The 20530-nt window shown below is 42.1% G+C and overlaps 1 protein-coding gene across 1 annotated transcript; it reads right to left on the bottom strand.

Moving 5' to 3' along the window:
* Positions 1-2328: 2328 nt before the first annotated feature.
* LOC307033669 (uncharacterized protein) lies at positions 2329-12388 on the bottom strand. Its single transcript, XM_079672209.1, has 2 exons — positions 11915-12388; positions 2329-3698 (listed from the first exon to the last, which is right to left on the bottom strand). Exons 1-2 carry the CDS (start codon positions 12105-12107, stop codon positions 2797-2799), a joined length of 1095 nt encoding a protein of 364 aa, XP_079528335.1. The 5' UTR covers positions 12108-12388; the 3' UTR covers positions 2329-2796.
* Between the last annotated feature and the right edge of the window lie 8142 nt (positions 12389-20530).

Here is a 20530-nt window from a genome sequence, read left to right as displayed (position 1 = left end):
AGAATTTATAACAAACTCAACCTATTAGCTTTTCTTTTAATGTGTTTTCTTTCCTTTTTCAAACTTTCATTAATGCATTCAACACATTGAGACTTAGTCAAAACTAAAAGACCTATTCAACAAATATTTAGAGCAAAGTTTACATTTTCATGGAGAGAAATCTCAGTTGAGGTTAACAGAAATCCTCCTGAGCAGTGACAGCCTCCATGGCAAAACAGGAAGGAGCGCCGCCTAAAGAAACTCCAACATCTACAGAACAACTCATGAGAAGATGTTAAAGCACATCCCATAATGTTTGATTGACAGCTGATCTCTGTGCAGTGAAGACATGAACAACCAGCTCTCAGTAACTATGATGGACACACAATGAGTTTAAGAAGTATAAGAGTTCCTCAAATGACTTCAGGCTATTTCAGTTTACACAACTCAGCTCTGGTTCCATTAGGATAACAAAGCCCAACTCCAGCATGTAGCGGCTGAGTGAATGTGGTCTGGACTCTGTGGAGGAGAGTCATGGTTTCAGAGACGCTGTAGAAGGACAGAATACCTGCTCTGTGATCCAGGTACACTCCTACTCTGGAGGACTGAGGACCTGAGACGGGAGTTTTGATACGGTTGTAAAGAAATGAATAAGGGTTTTTTTCACAATATAACGCCCAAGATTTGTCATTGTTTCCAAATCCACATTCATTCCCACCCCCTGCTCTGCTGATATTCTTGTATGCGACTGCTACTTCAACTTCTGCCCCTCTCCACTCCACCTCCCAGTAACAACGTCCAGTCAGACTCTCTCTACTCAGGACCTGAGGATATAAAGTTAATCTGTCTGGGTGACTAGAATAAGACTGTTGTTGTTTCATGACTGTTGCTTTTCTGCTCCCCTCAGATAATACCAGCCGTGTGTTTGCTGTGTCTGGATCCAGAGTGATCTCCTGTGAACATTTGTAGAACCCAGCTCTGGAGGTGGGCTCTGCTGCTGACGGTAAAACATCCACTTCAGTCGGTGAGACGTTTGTCCATTCCTCTCTCAGGACGTCCTGTAGTTTGTCTCTGACTGCTGACAGGGCCGCCGTCACGTCCTCAAAGTAGCTCAGAGGACGGATGTTGATGCTGGAGGAGTGTGTAGCTTCACTGAGGGCTGACAGTGAGGGGTAGCTGTGCAGAAACTGGTTGTGATCCTCTGTGTGAGACAGCAGCTTCAGCTCAGCGTCTCTCCTCTTCAGCTCCAGCATAGCAGTGATCAGCAGGAGCAGCTTGGAGTCCAGTCTTCTTCAGCTCCTCCACTAAAGCTGCTAGCATGTTGTTTTCCAGCGGGACAGGCCTTGGTGTGAAGCTCTGCCTACACTGAGGGCAGCTGTGGATCTTCTTCTCTTCTTCTCCGTCCCAGAAGCCTTTAATACACTTCATGCAGTAGCTGTGTCCACAGGGAGTCGTCACCGGATCCTTCAGTAGATCCAGACAGATGGAACAAGAGAAGGTTTCCCGGTCCAGCTGAACTCCTTTCTGCGTCATCTCACCTCTCAGTGGCAGCGAGTGTCTGAGTTTCACTTCCTGAGAGCTGAAACTATGTGAGCTGTGATCTGATCAGCATGTGTGTGAGCAGTGAATGTGGCCTATCAGGTCTTGTGCTTTACCCACATGTTGGTTACACCCATCCTCTTCAGCGTGGATCTGAGTGGATACAAACAGAGCCTGGCTTACAACCTGCTCTACATTTGAAAACAGTCTTCAGCTGTAAAGTATTTGTTTTAAATTCAGGCTTTTGTAGCACACGGCTCCACACTCATGGTAGCAGTGGTGTAAGAAGTATTCAGATATTCTAGTAAAGCAAAAGTAAAAATTCTACATGGTAAAAATACTGTGTTACGAGTAAAAGTAGAAAAGCATTGGTATCAAAATATACTTAAAGTACCAATAGTATGTGTGTTTTATCACAGTTAGTAAATTTAGAGCTAATTTGAATAACCTTATGTCCTGTTGCTGGATATCTTATCCTATAAATAACTGTCAAGTTGTATTTAATAATTGATTTATATTTTTTAATGATCTAATAATCTATATCTACCTAGTAACTAAAAGCTGTGAAATTAATGCAGTGGATTAAAAAGAACAATACTGTCTTCTAAAATGTAGTAAAGTAGAAGTATAAAGCAGCATAAACTGAGACGTATTGGCATCAACCACTACTTACTACTTACTGTGCGTAATGTCCCATTTTAGAATCATATATATTGAATTACTGGATTATTTCATTTTTTATAGATTAATGTTTTTGTTACATCCCTAATAAAATGTAGGGAAATGGAGACAGTAACACACAACAACCAATAACAGTCAGGGTGAAAGAGAACACAAGTTTATTTATTTACACCAAAGAAAATGCCCAGCTGCACAGGCAGGAAGTGATCAGCTGATTACCTGCAGTGAGAAAAAGGGGGAGAAGAGAAAAGAGCAGGAGGAGGGAAGGTCAGTCCACCTTAAATGAGCAGTGGGTGATTAGCAGGTGAAAGACAGGACACGGGAACTTGGTCCTGAGGAGATGTAACGATTATTAAACAAGAAATAGTCGAGTCAAGGGGTCAACGAAATGAACTTTTCTGATTATTAGTGAATCGGTTGCAGGTGGGTGAAATCAGGCTTAGGGAGTAACGTATTACAAGTAACGGCATTAGGTCACCAAGATACAAAATAGACAAATGTATTCCCTTACAGTTACAGAAGCAGCTGACGACCAACACACTTGTGTCTTTTGAAACGATTACACCATTTAAATATTTTGTCACAAACTGTGCAGCTCTATTTTTCCTCCCATGTGTGGACTCTCATGTGTCTCTTTAAACTACCACTCTGTGAAAAAGCTTTCTTACAGACTGAGCAGCTGAATGGTTTCTCTCCTGTGTGGATTCTCATGTGGTACTTTAAATGTCCACTATGTGAAAAAGCTTTCTTACAGACTGAGCAGCTGAATGGTTTCTCTCCTGTGTGGATTCTCATGTGGTCCTTTAAATGAATACTCCGTGAAAAAGCTTTCTTACAGACTGAGCAGCTGAATGGTTTCTCTCCTGTGTGGATTCTCATGTGGTACTTTAAATGTCCACTATTTGAAAAAGCTTTCTTACAGACTGAGCAGCTGAATGGTTTCTCTCCTGTGTGGATTCTCATGTGGTACTTTAAATGTCCACTCTGTGAAAAAGCATTCTTACAGACTGAGCAGCTGAATGGTTTATGTTCAGCACTATGTTGTGGATCACTGACAGATTCATGTCTATTCTTCAGTGAGTTTGAGCCTGATGCAGGTTCTCTGGTCTCTTTCCAATAAGCACTGTCTTCAGTGTCAGGTCCAGAAGAGTCTCCAGTGTCGTCCTCAGGCTTTGGTTGTAAACTGCTCTCTGGATCTGAGTTCCTGGCTGGTTGTGGTCCTCGACAGTCATCTCCATCAGCTTCTGTTTCCATGTGTTCAGTTTGTCTTTGATGAGGCTGAGAGGACTGAGGTTTCTCTTTATCATCTTCAGTCTTCACAGGGTCAGGAGAGAAAGTGGAATTGGTAATATCAGCCTCCTCCAGCTCCTGAAGCTGCTCTCTCTCCTGTTCCTGCTTAATGTGTGGGGGGGGCTCTGGGTCCTCCTGGTCCAGACTGGTGCTCCATTCCTGCTGGTCAGGGAGAAGCTCTTCTTTAACCACTACCAGCTGCTGGACGTCTGCAGGAAACAGGACACACAAAGTCAGAACAAACTGTTAAGTGTTAGCATTTAAAAATCTAATCACCATTACAATTGGAGACATTTTGCAGCCCTAATTAATGCCTTTGTTTTTATATTTTCACATTATCTTTCTTAGTCCCACCTATTGTGTATTTGTTTTGGCTCAATTCACCTCATGTACCCCAGCCCCTTTAAAAATGAAAAAGTGTTTTTTCTTCTGGCATAGCACTAGCCGCAATGTAAACAATGAATTGTATTTGGGATCGTTCACAGATACACTACGCCTACAGTATAGAATTAAAATCCTGCATTCAAACCTTATTTAAGTAAAAGTACGCAAGTATTAACGGAACATTTTACGGCACCTTATGTAAAAGTAATGATGGTGCAGTAAAATGTTCCCTGTCAGTGTTTAATTGATGGTGTTTCTTGATTATTTTGTATGTTGCATTTTACTGCTGTACATGTTCAAAGTTGCGCTTGTATAAATGATTATAGATGAGAGAACCTACTAAATATTAAAATGTGTGTGTTTTCTATATACAGTACAGTACCAGTCAAATGTTTGGACACCTTCTCATTCAATGTTTTTTGTTTATTTTAATTGGTTTCAGTGTTTACCATATATACAAATAGCGGCGGCACAGCTATATAATATGTACGATGTACCACCAGAGGAAAGAACACACTGGACCGGGTGTATTCTAACCTGAAGCATGCCTACAGAGCGGTACCACTCCCCCATTTAGGTCTATATGACCACCTCTCACTGCTTCTCATCCCAGCTTACACCCCCCTCAGAAGTAACACCAAGCCGGTGGTCAAATATATCAGAACCTGGCCAGAGGGGGCACTCTCACAACTGCAAGACTGCTTCGAACACACAGCATGGGACATATTTGAACAGACAGACTTGGAGGAACACACAGAGCCTGTCTTATCCTACATGAAGTTCTGCACAGACACTGTAACTGTGGAAAAACGCATACGGGTCTAACCAAACCAAAAGCCATGGATGACAAGAGCAGTGCGGTTTCTCCTGACTTCCCGTGACACAGTCTTCAGGACGGGTGACGCAGCCCAGTACAGCTTGGCAAGGGCAAATCTGAGGAGAGGCATCAAGGCTGCAAAGGAGGACTACAAGGAAAAAGTAGAGGAGAATCTCGCTCATAAAAACACAGTGTTTTTGGCAGGGCCTTCAACAGCTAACTAACTATAAGGGCAAAACATCTGGCACTACTAGAGCTGATGCCCACCTTGCGGAGGAACTAAACCACTTCTTTGCTCGCTTTGAGGCTAGCAGACCCCCCCACTTTTCTACTCTGCCCCTGTCCCTGCCATCTACCAGCTCCATTCCACCTCCCATTCTCAAAGAACATCAGCAGTGGAGTGCACCAGCTGGGCGTAAAAAAGTAGGTCTTAACTCTAACATTGGGCTTAGCTACGTCCGACTTAGTGATTCGAATTTACACCGAGTGCAGCAAGCCTGACTAGTCTGGTCGTAGCTGCGCCTGGTCTTAAGATGCGCTTCCACGTGAATACACGCGAAACAGTAATTGTTGCCAAGCAACACACATCAACATAATTTAACACTCGAACTCCTCCATTCAGAGCAAACTAAGACTTGGATAACGAAGTCATGGATAACAGAAACCAAAAGAAGAGAAAAATGATGCCCACACCCCGAAAAAGAAAGAGGGATTTTACAGAGCTACAGCGTGAACTGGTGGAGAAAGAGATCGCTCGTGTGGAGGTGGTGACCGCAAAACTGAGAGCGGAACATGACAAAATTGAGCTGGAGAAGGAGAAATTAAGACTCAAAATTATAATTCTTAAGAATCAGCAAACAATCACTGAAGAACACAATTTGTCATTCACCATTCTCTAATCATATTTGTTGTACTTGTTTTTATCTCAATTTCATGTTAATAGTTCTCCAAATGTTGTTATCTAATGTTCTTGTGTGTTTTTTGAATAAAATAGGCTATAAAACGGCCTAATGAAAATATGTGGTCACAATGGGAGCTTATTGAAATGCAATTGCTAAAAAAAAGTGTTCATATTACAAAATATACAGGGCTATATGTTGTTTATTATGTGAATGTGGTTAACTCGTCCACTGATATCTTCACGGATACCAGGAGGATTGTACTGCTTCTTCTTGTGTTGGTAAGTAAATATAATTCCTAAGGCGGCACTGGAGAGCCAAGGAAACTTGTCTAATAGCCCGACATGCAGTTGTGTGATGAACATTAATCATGTCTCCCACAGTATTAAAGTCAAATCTGAGCGCAATCAGCACCTGCAAGGTTGGGGAGAGCGCAGCGTTTCTGTCTGATCCGTTCTGTTGTTGAGGGGAGATCTCCTCGATTAAATCAAAAAGGGCTTGTCTGCCGAAACGAAACCTCTCTATCAGCTCACTGAATAGATGTCCAGTGGGTTTGTTCGATCACGGACGACTCTCTCGTCTTAATATCCTTTCGTTGTTACAACATGTAAACAAGACGCACTTCCAGTTATTTTCCTTCTTGCCTGTTTTACGTTACTATGGATACTAGTCTCTCTTTCCGATTTACGCCTGCTCCATACTAGGCGTAAAAGTTACACCCGGGCGCAACGCTTACAGGGCTTAAGTCTAAGTGGTGCACTAGTCATAACTTTAGTTTGGTCTTAAACTTCGTTTCAACGTCGGACGTAGAGTTACGCCCAGCTTACGCCCAGCTGGTGCACTCCTCTCCTGGTGACACTGAGGTCTGTGAATCCTGGAAAAGCCGCAGGACCCGATGGAGTACTCGGCAAAGTACTCAAAGCTTGTGCTGACCAGCTTTCCGGGGTCCTGACCAGGATATTCAACCTGTCCCTGTCACAAGCTTACATTCCATCCTGTCTGAAAATGGCTACCATCATTCCTGTCCCCAAAAAGACACCAGTCAGAGAGCTCAACGACTTCAGGCCCATAGCCCTAACATCTGCGGTGATGAAATGTATCTAAAGACTAATAGCCGACAACATCAAAGCCAGCCTCCCACCCTCCCTCGACCCTCATCAGTTTGCCGATAGAGCCAACAGATCCACGGATGATGCCATCGCCACGGTCCTTCACGCAGCTGTGAGCCACCTAGAAGGCCCAGGCAACTATATAAGGATGCTGTTTATCGATTTTAGCTCAGCCTTTAACACCATCATACCTGACATACTAGTGGAAAAACTGTCAAGCCTACGTTTCCCCTCCATCTTATGCGCCTGGATTAATAATTTCCTTACAGACCGTCCTCAGACAGTGAAAATAGGCCCCTACTGCTCCTCCAACCGCACCCTCAGCATTGGCTCCCCGCAGAGCTGCATGCTGAGCCCTCTACTCTACACTCTCTACATACACGACTGCTCTCCCATTCACCCCTCCAACTCCATTATCAAATTTGCACATGACACCACTGTGGTCGGCCAAATATATAAGGGAGACGACGAGTCGGCATACAGAGGCGAGATCCTGAAGCTGTCTGCGTGGTGTTCAGCTAACAACCTACATCTGAACACAAGCAAAACAAAATAAATCATCATAGACTTCAGAAAGCACCGTCCAGAACCCGCCCCCCTTCACCTCAATGGAGAGAGAGTGGAGAGGGTCCACCTTTAAGTTTCTGGGGGTTCACATTTCGGAGAGCCTCAGCTGGACAGCACACTGCAGCAGTTAAGAAGGCCCAGCAGCGACTACACTTCCTGAGGGTGCTTCGGAGAAACCGACTGAACAAGAAGCTGCTGGTGTCCTTATACCGGGCGACCATCGAGAGCGTGCTGTCATACTCCATCTCGGGATGATATGCAGGATGCTCAGCTGCGGACAAGAAAGCCCTGAAGAGAGTGATCAGGATGGCAGAGAAAACCATCGGCTGACCCCTTTCTTCTCTGGAACACATCTCCACCTCCCGCTGCCCCAACAGAGCTAACAAAATAATGAAGGACAGCTCTCACCCAGGTCACAGACTGTTCTCTCTCCTGCCTTCTGGGAGAAGATACAGGAGCTTCAAGTCACGGACAAACAGACTCAAAAACAGTTTCTACCCCTGGGCCGTCAGGCTGCTTAACCACCACACATAATGCAATAACCGTAACCATTCTCACACATACACATATTTTTAAATGCACTTTATATACTACTTTTATGTCAATATTTTTAACTATGTATTCCCCCGTATGACTGTTTATGTTGTATGTCCTATTGCCGTGTTTTTTAGTGTTATGTATGTGTTTGTATTTTTTGCTCACCGGGACAGAGTTGCACTCTGAATCTCGTTATACTCTGTTTATAATGACAATAAAAGGCTTTAACTTTAACTTAAATATATATACAGAATATATTATAAATACATGTTGGCAATAATTGATGGGTGAGATTTTACATTAATTTATATTAATGTTTTAATTACTTAATGACCATTGTACTAGTTCCCCTATTCTTTATCAAGTAACGATTTAGATGTGTTTAATTTATTATTGAACATATGTATTCAGTACATGACATTAAGGATTTTGGGAGATGGCCCTGTGGGCCATCTAAGCTAATTTACAGATGGCCCTGAGCCCAATAGAGATTGCCCTGAAAAATGCGCACGGACGAAATGACGCACGAAGGGTTTGGGGGGCCTCCCCCTAGAACATTTAGATTGTTGCAGGTCATAGATGTTGTCTGGTGCATTCTCTAGACTGAATTATAAGATGAACCACCACAATATTACCACAATTTCAATTGTATTCTTCATTTCACTTGTTTGTGTTTGCTCGCTTGCATGCCCCGCATAGCTATAATAAATACTTAAAGAGCCTGTGACACGAGTTTCCCCCATCATCCAAACCCATCAATTTCAGTAAATATTGTCCCCTTGAAAACCGTTACTGAACTGATTTTGGATATTTGTACTTTGATAACCATTAATCTGCCCTTCAATGTTGACCATTTCCTGGATCTTCTCGGGGATTCTTCAAGTCCCGCCAAATTATGGGTGACGTCAATGCGGGCACAGCGCTCCAGCTGCACCGTTCAGGATCCCAGCATCTGCATGTAAACGCACGATGGCGCACACAGCAGCAAGCTCAGACAGCGATGACAGTTTAATTTTGAACGTGTCTGAGAGCTCATATGAGGCTGAAGGATCGGTTTATTTTGTATCTGTTAGAAGTTTAGGAATTAGGTGCGTCAATATGGGCGATCATACGGTCATGTAGCCAGTGGTGGACTGGGACTAAAAATTGGCCCGGGACTCTCGACCGGCCCACTTTGGTACCACTAGTAAATTGTCAACGGGGGAAGTGAGGGATGTGCTAGTGACTTATCCGACCGGCCCACTTCGGTACTGGCCCATCGGGATTCGTCCCGATGGCCAGTCCGCCACTGCACCCAGCCCAGCCCACGTAAACTGTCAACGGGGGGAGCCTCGCTGCGGGGAAACGGTGGACCTAGTGTCCCGATCGGAGTGGGAATAATAATAATAATAATAATAATAATAATAATAATAATAATAATAATAATAATAATCCGTGCATTTTATCCATTAATTTCCCCAACATTGTGGTAAAAAAAAACACACGTTTAATACATGTTGGTGTACTACTACAACCAGTGGAGTAGTGGGGATGTTTTTACTGGGTGGACGGGGTGGTGGGTGGACGGGAGACACTATGGACGCGCTCGTGAACTGTCAACGGGGGGGGGGGGGGCTTGGGGACCTCTGTGTCGCCTGTCAGCGCAACTTACATGATGCCGTTTAGACAATATAATAATAAAGGGCGGTGCCGGCTGTCAGCGAACCGATCCGGCCTTTCTCCGCGACTATCACTCAAATGCGGGACATAGTCTCAATGTGTGGGACGCGGGACAAATAATAAAAATGCTGTGTGTGCAGTCCCGCACAGTGCGGGACACCCGGTCACCCTACACACACAGTTCTGCCCCTCACACACACACGCTTCAAATCAAGTTGCATAAATGCTTGAGCTACGTTTCTATTATAATTACTGTGAAATCTGCCTATTATGTTTTCGTCATTATTACAACAAACACACACTTGCAACTGATAACACTGGCAATGATTTTAGATGTATTTAGACTATTAAAAAAAGAAATCATGCTTCAAATAAGTCCAACGCCCACTACACCACTGACTGCAACTACAAAAAGCTAAGGTTTGTTTTCTCATCAGGAAATGCAGACCGGCTCAAACAAAAGATTTTTAAATCATCAGCCTCACGATCATTTAATGTATCATATGTTCGCCGAATTGACATGAAAGCACTAATAAATGTAGTTTCATCCACTTGAGTTTACAAAAATAATCGATTTGTTTTTATATCACATCCGACGGGAGGAAATTCAGCAGCTCTCACTACCGATTTTTAATCCTAATTTAATCATCATCTTCACCACGATAATTTATGTTTATGTTCGCCGAATTGACATGAAAGCACTGACAAATATGAATATACTGTAGTCAACTTCATTAAAACGTTATTAACGTGCCTAAACTCAGTAATTCACCATTTCTACGCATGACAACACACTTTGTCCGTGTTTGGCTCTCTCGCCGCACAGTGAAGCGTTCCCGCATTGACGTCACTTCCGGCTTCTCCCAAAATCTCAAAATGAGTCGAAGGAATTTTCCCGCGATGTTCGAAATTATTGGTTTTTATCGGAACGGTATCGCTTTTTCTTTTTTAAACTGACGGTTCGAGATTACTAGTAGCCCACTATTTCATTGCACAACAGTTGTTGGGTTCGTGTCACAGGCTCTTTAAGTTGTTGGTCAAGATAAAAAGTAGAAAACATTACATGCAGTTATAACTGCCAAAACAAACATTATTTACGCTATTATGGCCCCTGTTAAAAATGTTGTAATGTTATCTACTGTAAGTTGGTAGAAGGAATGCCTCCTCATCCAGAAGCTGACCGAGCAGACCCGAGCAGCCGAGTGCATCCGCGAAGCACACACAATGGCGACGTCAGAGTTCCCGTTAGCAAGCAAATCTAAATCTCTTTGGTCAAAATGTCCGGTCAAAATAATTTCCTTTTAACGCAATACCGCTTCAGTTGCGCCACTTATGTGACAGACAAGAAGAGTATGTGACAGACAAGAGTAGTCAATTCTAATGTGTAACACTTAATGTGGAGAAAGAGATGTGCTGTATGGGTTGATTGTGCGTTGATCTGTTGCTAATACCTCGGGGTTCCGGTGGGCATGTAAACAAATGCATAATGCTGCGCTATACTTTGTGGCCTCACCCAATTGCATAGCGACACTTATTGTTTAGGTCACGGTGTCTTTTAATAAGCAGGTAGTCATATCATTAGCTATCACTAGCTGGATCTGATCGATATGGACATAAACGCGAGTGAAGTCTAATCTGACGGGAGAGAGAGATCAGCTGCTGCTGAGGAGTCGACATGCAGCTCTGCATGATCACATGCAGCGGTGAGCGGAACAAAACACACACTTCAGGTTAGAATATCACACGTAGCTATTTTAATTACCTCTCAAACTACCTAAACAGTTATAGATATGTTTAATTTTACTGTCGGGTCACTCATTACTGGATCCGTGAGCTGCATGATACTGGTATAAGAGATTGCCCGATCGGGCAACCAGCAGGTGAGGCTTCATGGCCCGAGCTAAATACTAGATGGCCCCGGCCCATCGGGCAGTTCTTAATGTCGAGCCCTGTGTATTCATTGATTTCTTCATGAATTATTCTCGCGCAATTTGAATTAATCGAAAGTATTTGTTTTCATTTGCTTTTACACATTTAAAAAGAAAAGGTGAATAAAGAAGCACATTAAAACTAAAGTATCAATGTATGTCAGATTTAACCAACTAGTGCCTACATATGGGTAATATTTAAATCAGTACATTAAATGGCATATTATTCAATGTATGTATTTTTATAAATATATTTATTTTGGTAGGTTTGCTCTTCCGTAATACATTTTAATTATTATAATAAAGTACATGTGTCTAATAATACTTACATACTTTTACTTAAATAAGATATGAATGCAGTACTTTAACTTGTAATGGAGTATTTTCACAGTGTGGTGTTTGTACTTTTACTTCAGGATCTACTACCTGCAGCAAGTGCTGATAAAGGGTCTAAAGTGTTATCAATGTGATAATAAAGTGCTACTGAAGAGTGTAAAGTGTGGATTAAGGGTAAAGGGAACTGACCTGCTCTGTGTATCCGAAGCTGAGGCTGTAAAACAGCGTCCAGTAGTTTCTGGAGTCTCTTGTTGTCCTCTTTGGAACGAGACAGCTCCTCCTCGAGATCTGCTATGGTCTTTTCAAACAGAGCAAATATCTCTTCAGCAGCAACGGTGAGTCGCTGCTTCTTCAACGACAGCAGCATTTGGACTTTACTCATGTTTCCTAGATCACCTTTTCCTGCAGACTCCGTTAAACACACCGTTTCTCTCCATCAAACTCTCAATCTGACTAGTGTTGTTAACGTGTTTCCAGCTAGCATGCTAAGCTAACTCCGATAGTCCGAGGTAAACGCTCCAGAAAAAAGAGCACACAGTCCATTCAGAGGTTTATCCAAACACACAGATGATGGACCAGTAGAGCTGGAGCTCACACACACTTTCTCAGGAACACAGATTGAACCGTAGAGATGAGACGCCACGTGGATCCAGGTTCTTCTTCTTCTTCTTCTCTCGGATTTTGGCGGATTGCAAACAGCTTTAAGGTGTATACCGCCACCTACTGTACAAGAGTGTGTTTCACCATATCATCCTATCACCACTTGTGGAATTATACCACTGTATTTACGTTGTTTTAAATTCTTCCAATCACTCCCTGCCTGCCTCTCTGACCCTGTATCTTAGTGTTTCCCTCTCTGTTTTGTACATGTTGCAGTTTGATGTGTTCCACATTTTCTTTCACTCCACACCCCCTGCATTCTTCAGCTTCTCTTTTTCCCTTTAAAAACATTGTGCCGTTTAATCCTGTATGATCCAGTCTGAGTCTAGTGATTGTGATCTCCTCCCGTCTGTTTCTTTCTGTAAGGACTTTATTATGACTGATTTGTGTAACTTGTGGTATCTCCTCCCTTTTTGATCTTCCTCCCACCTTTTCTGTCATATTTCCATACCCTTCTTCTTATTGCTTTTCCTTCTCCTTTTCCAAGTGAAACTGGTATTGCCATTTCCTTTTGTAACGCCTCTTTTGCTAACTTATCAGCATGCTCATTCCCTTGAACCCCCTCATGTGCAGGCACCCAGCATAACTGCACATCTATTCCCCTCCTCTGAAGTCTCAGTAAGCAGTGGTTAACCCTCTGGAGTCTAATTGTATTTTCTCGATTTTTAGATGTTTTCTTAAATCACCCTTTAAATGTATTTCTTCGAACATTGCGCCCCATTTGTTACATATCAAAATGTTCCGGACAATCTCTGGTATTGCTATTAATGCTGTCAAAATTATCGTGTTAACGGTGGTAATTAATTTTTTTGAATTATGCGTTAAAATATTTAACGCATGCGCAGAATGGCCCGCCCCATACATCCCACCAGTGGCAATGCCAGGGTATGCCTGGGGTAGGCTACAGCCATATGGCTTAGCCCCACCATGAAAACTGATGTTAAAGTAAGCTAAATAAAGTCCGCCAACTCGCGCGGAGTAAATTGCACAGACAGCAGTTAGTAAGATTTATTTCAGTAGCCACTTGTCTGGAAATACCGAAGACTAGAAACGGTTTTGAAAACTTTTGTCACGTAGTGATCGTCTTCTCAATAGAACATCTTTGATAAAGTCTTCTGGCCCATCAGAATCAAGATAACGGCGTGGTGTTGTTGCAGGAAGACCCGACGGAGAATACTTTTGCTGTAGTCCATCTCTGCTCTATATACATCGATACAACATTACGTGTTGATAGAAATCAACACGTAATGAAATAACACCCCACGGTTTGATGATTGATAGGTGTGTGGGCTGTCTTTCATTTTGACACACAGAAACATGTTATAATAAACATACATACTGTATGTTAAATGGATATATCCGCCTTCTTTCATTTATTTTTCCATTCCCACAACAATATGCATAAAGAAATGGCATATTTTGGACATAGTTCGAATGGTGATTAATCATGATTAATTAATTTTGAATGTGTGATTAATCTGATTAAACATTTTAATCGTTTGACAGCCCTAATTGCTATATATGCAAATTACTCACCTTAGAGCACTGTTTGATGAGATAAGTAGCTCAAAAGCTTAACATTTGACATCCGATTTTCTGAAAATCTTCAATACTCTTGTGAAAACACAAATGTACTCATGTTATCGAATTTTTTTTGGTGTTTTAGATTTGGTTACCAAAGTCTTAGGATCACAAAAGCAGTGAAATATTTGAATTACACTATATATAAATGTGTTATTCATGTCTAAAATGAAAAAAATTAAATTCAAATTTTGAGTAAATAGGTGTTTATCACTCTACTTTCACCACAGCAGAGACTGAGATACATTAGGACTGAATAATGACTTCATATTACTTACCAAGGTTCATGTGATGTGTACAAATAGAAATTGAGCATTCAAACTTTTTTTTTCAACCAACAATTTATTATAAATATGCTTTTTTCAACCAACTATTTATATAAATATAAGAAACTGGAAAATGTCACTATTTACAATATTGAACATCAGAACTTTCAACCAACTATTCATTATAAATGTCAAGACAGTGTAAAGGTCTGTGTCTGTCTTCCATGCAGGGTCGGCGTCATGGGTGGGCATTCGCGGGCCATGCCCCCCCAAATGAGTCACTGTGCCCCCCCTGCCAGGCCAGGCAAGCCCTGCCACTTTGCCGTTTTTTTTAATTTATTTGTATCATATTATAAGTGAAAACGTTTCTACTAAATCTTTTTTGTGTGAAATAAATCAGAAATAAAGAATATAAATAAAAAACACAGCCTGAGGTGTGCTCACTGGTGATTGGTGGGTTTCTTGACCAATGACCCCGGCCTTTGATTTGTTGTTATTAATTCAAAAAATGCGCTGATAATTAGCAAGTCAGTGAGACGAAGCTAATGCTCGGACTGTCGGACAGTAATAAAGTAATGGATATACGTAAATGAATGCAAGGTGCAGCTGCTAAACGGCCTCCTCCAACTCCTCCACCTCCTGAAAACGAAGGGAATAATGCACCCATCTCCAGCATCACCGGCGGCACCACCTCTGAAGAGCTGGAGCCGTGCTCTTCGACCAGCCAACCTGCTAGCCAAGCCCATCCACCTGCTGCAGCTAACGTTAGCGCTCGAATTCAACAACCCATAGATGATATTGGAACTGATCAGCCCAAACAAATCTTCTTAAAACAATACCCTTACAGCATCCTCACTGGTAGGAGGCGTTCGTTTGTCTCTGCTTGGTATCACAACCGAGACTGGCTTGAATACAGTGTCAAGGCCGATGCTGCATTTTGTTTCTGCTGTCGGCAGTCTAGCAAAACCCGGAGAATGGATGCATTTATGTCTGTTGGCTTCCGTAACTGGAAAAATGCGGTGGAGAAAGACAAGGAATTTCAGAAACATGCAAATTCAAAGGAACATCTCTCTTGCTATGCAATGTGGAAGGAGCGAGAGAGGCCTGCCAGCACTGGAAAGGAGATTTATACACTTGTTAACGCAGACCAACTTCGAAAAAACAGGTATTATATCTCCTCTCTTATTGATTTCTGGTGGAAAACCAGCTGCCTTTACGAGGGAAGATAGAGGCTTTTGATAACATGTCAGAGGGGGGCAGTGGCCTTTTCCTCTCCCTGCTGGACTATACGATAAAAAAAGACCCCAAATTGGCTGACGTAGTGAAATCAATCCCTCGAAACGCCACTTACACTTGTCACGAAATGCAAAATGAACTCATAAGTACACTCAGCAATGTGGTGACTGAGGCTATCGTGGAGGAAATAGGAGACTCCTTTTACACACTGAAAGTAGATGGAACCCGACCAATAATTTCACCATATATGTAAATAATCTCTAATAATTTATCAAAGGCTGCTTTCCATTTTTATGCAGATGATACTGTTATTTATTGTTCATCCTCTTCTATAGAGCAATGATGTTATTCCATCTAATTTATCTCAACTCAAGTTAGTATTAAATGCAGACAAATCCAAACTCAATATATTTTCCAGTGGCAAAAAGTTAACTTATTTTCTCCCCAACATTTGTACTGTTCAAGGGACTGACATTGACATTGAAAGGGTCACTACATACAAATATCTAGGTTTTATTATTGATCAGAACTTATCTTTCAAGTCACACACTGAAAATGTTGTTTTAAAATTAGGTTTCTCCTTTCAGACAAGGAAACATTTGATCTCTGTAACGTTTTTACCATCTGGCGATCTGCTTTACATGAATGCCTCTAACCAGTGCCTAAAGACTTTGGATACTGTGTACCATTGCATTGTCCATTACGTTTTATTACTGGAAGGATATATATATTGTGAGTTTGGAATAAATATGCACTTTATGAAAATTATTAGTTGGTTACTGTTAGTAAAAACAGTAAGGTTAATAGCCTACTGGATGTTTGTTTTGCTAATGGATCACCAGGCCCTCTGACCTGATCTGTGGAGTCTCAGCTGTTCATATGAACAGGGCTCGACATTATAAATGGTCCGCTGGCCCGGAAGCATTATTTAGACACCCCGGCCAGCATAACGTACTTTCAAATCGCCCCACAGCTGTTTGCTGCGGAGCGCAACGCGAGCAGTCTCCGGTGAGCGGGAGCGCACTCATTCACTACAGTCAGTAGTGGGAACCCCAGTAGACAAAAGGCGTTGCTATAGCAACACGTCATGTTTATGTGAAATGGGCTGGGGTCAATATGACCCGCTGGCGGAAATAGGTAACAACAACAACAGAGGGTGCTACATAACACACTTTCAGGTGTGTGTGTGTGTGTGTGTGTGTGTGTGTGTGTGTGTGTGTGTGTGTGTGTGTGTGTGTGTGTGTGTGTGTGTGTGTGTGTGTGTGTGTGTGTGTGTGTGTGTGTGTGTGTGTGTGTGTGTGTGTGTGTGTGAGAGACTTGGCTTAATGAAGCGTGCAGTGCTGTGTGTGTGAGACTTTACAGCATGTGTGTGCCCCCCCGTGGTAAATGATTGCCCCCCCCCCCCCATTCGATTTGTTCTGGAGCCGACCCTGCTTCCATGACAGTGGGTCTGGCTGCTGTGAAGATGGGGGTGATGGTGCATTGGCTGCTGTGTAGGTGGGGGGTACAAGTGCTATACGAGACCTCCACGAGACCCCCTTGCTGGCTGGGTTGAAGGTGATGGCTGTGGTGGAGCCTTTGTGCCAGGCCCGGATTGGCCATCGGGAGGACCGGGAGGCTTCCCGATGGCCTGGCCTGTTAAGTGGGCTGCTGGCCTGAGGATTTTTTTTTTGTATGTATTGTGAACGCAACGCTGCGCAAATGTGGGTCTGACTCTGCCTCACAGAGGGTGACTGGCTGTCTACATGATGTGGCCTGCCGACATGGCCACTTTCATACAGATCATACACTAATGCCCTCGATTAGTCTATGTGTGTCATTCAAGCTCGGGAGGGTGTGTATGTGTGGCGCGAGCAAGCGAGAGAGAAAGCGCGCGCACCGGTTACGTGTAGGCTATTGTTTTTATTAGCATCTGATGCTAGCTAGCTGCACTAATGGATATAATGAGCTGTCAACAAGGTGGAGGAGTGTCCTCTCCTGTCAGACTGAGAGAGTGATAACTACAGCTCAGGTGAGGTAAAGGACTCTCTGAGTGTTTAGATAGTTAACTTAGTCTAAGTTCTCAGTGGGTCTCAAACGGTTTGGTCACCAATTATGTAAACACATATTTCAATTTGAAGGGGGAGTGATTAGTAACATATGCATGAATAATAAAAAATGTTTTTAACTAGGTGAAAAAAGGTAAGATAAACTTTAAAAACTTGTTGAGAGCTAAAACTAGTCTTTGCTGCTGCCTCAAAGAGGAGCAGGGAGCAGAGGAGGGAGACAGGTGAGGCTGGTTCAGGAGCCCAGACACACTCACAACCATAAATTAACCAAAAACAAATAAACAAGTTTCAATGTTTTTTCATATTGGATATGGTATGTTATTGGTTATAGCTATGTACTTATGATTTTATGAATATTTAAATGTATACAGTTCTGTTTCATATGGGTGTAGTCTCTTTATTTCCCTCTCAAAGTGCACCAGATTGATGCATTCAAGTCCAACATTTAAAAAAAATAATCTTACCGGGGGAGCAAGCCCCCGGACCCCCCTAGAGGATTTGAGGTCCACCTCCACTTAAAATATGTTCACAATGATAGGTTCCTAAATAGATTTGCAATTGTTTTTTTAAATAGTAACCCATGTCCAGTTTATTCTGGAGTAGTAGATTTAAAGTTTAGGGATATCACTATGGGCAGCAACGCTGTAAATATTGACAAATAAATCCAGGAAAATGGCACAAAAGAAAACTGGTAGTGGCCTGGCTGGGTGTATAATTCCCGGCCTGACTTATTGTCCCAGTCCGGCCCTGCTTTGTGCTGAGGTGTATCTTGACCTGGTGGCAGCTGCAGATGGAGGTGGGGGCAGCTGTAGTGATGGCTCTGGTGAAGGCCCTTGAGCCAGCCAGCCAGCCAGCCAGCCAGCCAGCCAGCCAGCCACACACATTTCCAGTTACTTTACATTCAGAATAAAATCAAGGACACACATATAACATAGGCTATCTGATTACAAAGTCTCATCTGTACAGGACGGTAAAATAATAACAGGCACACATATAAATAAATCTATGACAGCCTCATCTGTCCAGAACAGTATGATAAAATAATCGACGGCCGGTTTAAAGTTTTATTATTGGGGGCTGCTGGTTTAATAAAAGAGGTTAACAGTTGTGCTTTCCTCGTCATACCGGGGGGTGGAGATCCCCGGCGAGCTGCCTCGTCGAGGATCTCAACATGGTGGATGGCCTGGACAATTATGTGAGGTCCCCGTCTCATACTTACTATAGATATAAGGAGAATATTATAACTCTTTATATCTGTTCCAAATTGAAATGTTGGAAGGTAGCTTCAAGATTTGAACCCAGATACCATCATGCATCACACAGTTAAGCAGAGTACACCAAGATGTTCTCAACCCTCCAAGTTGGTCTGCATTTAGATTGAACATTTCCGAGTTGAATTTGGATATAAAGTGTTTTAGTTCTTTGTGATCCAGGAAAAATATCTTTAGTAGGTGAGAGTCTCTTGAGATTTCCAATGAATTGGATTTGTATACACATAATGTCTGACCTGTACATATTTTTAGAAGTCTGTATTTTGTAAATGGTAATTAAAATGTTGTAAGTCTTTCACTGTCAAATATCATTCTGATAATACCTGCTCTTTGCTAGAGTCTAAAATCTGGTCTTTAGCTTCTTCCATGACCACTAAGCATTAGTTATCAAAAGATTTTGCTTAGCAACGGGGGGGAATTCGTTCATTGTCTTAGAGCAGATTGACAGGAGAAACTCCTTACATGTTTACCACTAAATCCTGTACTTTCTACTTCTTAAATTTTCAAAACCAACCCGTTACTTTAATTTTAATCTGCATTTGGTCGAGGGATCATTATTATTTCGAAACATTAAGAGCCTATCTTTTGGTGGCTATGTCCAGGGGCGGACTGGGTCTAAAATTCAGCCCTGGAAACTGACCCAGTCCGGCCACATGAAATGTCAAATGTTAGAAATCCGCTGTTTATTATTTAAGTACATTTTACGTCCGATTCACTTTTTCCTCTCTGTACACAACTCTATTTTGGGCATTGGCCTGTCATCAGATTTCATTTTTAGTTGCTGCTGTGGCGTAAGTTTAGTAAATTAGTTTTTGATGAAATACTCCAAATCTCCAGCTTCCATAATTGCACTTTCTTCAGTTGCTTGCTAGTTTCTAAGGGCGGTGATGATTTACAGTACGAACTGAAGTTGATGCGATTTGATTGGATTGTGAGGCATGACGTAAGCCTCATCTGATTGGTTAATCCAGGGGTGCCCACACTTTTTTGGCTGGTGAGCTACTTTTGAAATGACCAGCTAACCGAGGTCTACCAACCAAAAATAAAATCCCAAATTGCAAGGGTTGCTGAATAACACGTTTTATTTTTACATGGGATAACTACAATAGGGCTGCAACAAACGACTAATTTGATTATCGATTAATCTATAGATTAATGAAACGATTAATCGACTATTCGGACTACTGCTGTGTGCCTTGCACAATTTCTCAAACGCTCTTATTTAGCCATCAACTTTTAGATTTAGTTTGAGGTTGTTTTAGGCATGTGGAAACTAACAATGAAGACAATAAAGATGAATACTTGATTCAAAAATACATATATTATTAAATTAACTGAACAAATTGTGAACAAAATTAACATTGCTTTTTATTTGAATTAAATAAATAATATTTCACATCAAAAGAAACAACAATGTTTTAACAAATCGTATTAAATAATGTGATGACAGAACTGTAAACAGAATAGCTGAAACTTTAACAAAATAAATAACTCAGTTACCTCTAATCATTAACCCATGTTTGTATAATGTAGTTAACTCCGTGTGTTGCTGCTAGCATACATAACACCTGACGTGGAAACGTTACTCGTGGATGGGGCTACAGAGCTACGAGAAAGACAGTCGAACCCGGTGCATTCGTCCGTCTGAATGTGGTGCATTTTTGCTAAATGTTTAGACAAATTGCTCGTGTTACCGCCCTTACATGCTAAACACTTTTGGTGACGAGCATTGTCCACCTCAAG

Source organism: Notothenia rossii, assembly GCF_949606895.1.
Source record: "Notothenia rossii genome assembly, chromosome: 3".
In the NCBI taxonomy this organism is placed as follows: Eukaryota; Metazoa; Chordata; class Actinopteri; order Perciformes; family Nototheniidae; genus Notothenia; species Notothenia rossii.
This window is presented reverse-complemented; position numbering and strand designations above follow the sequence as displayed.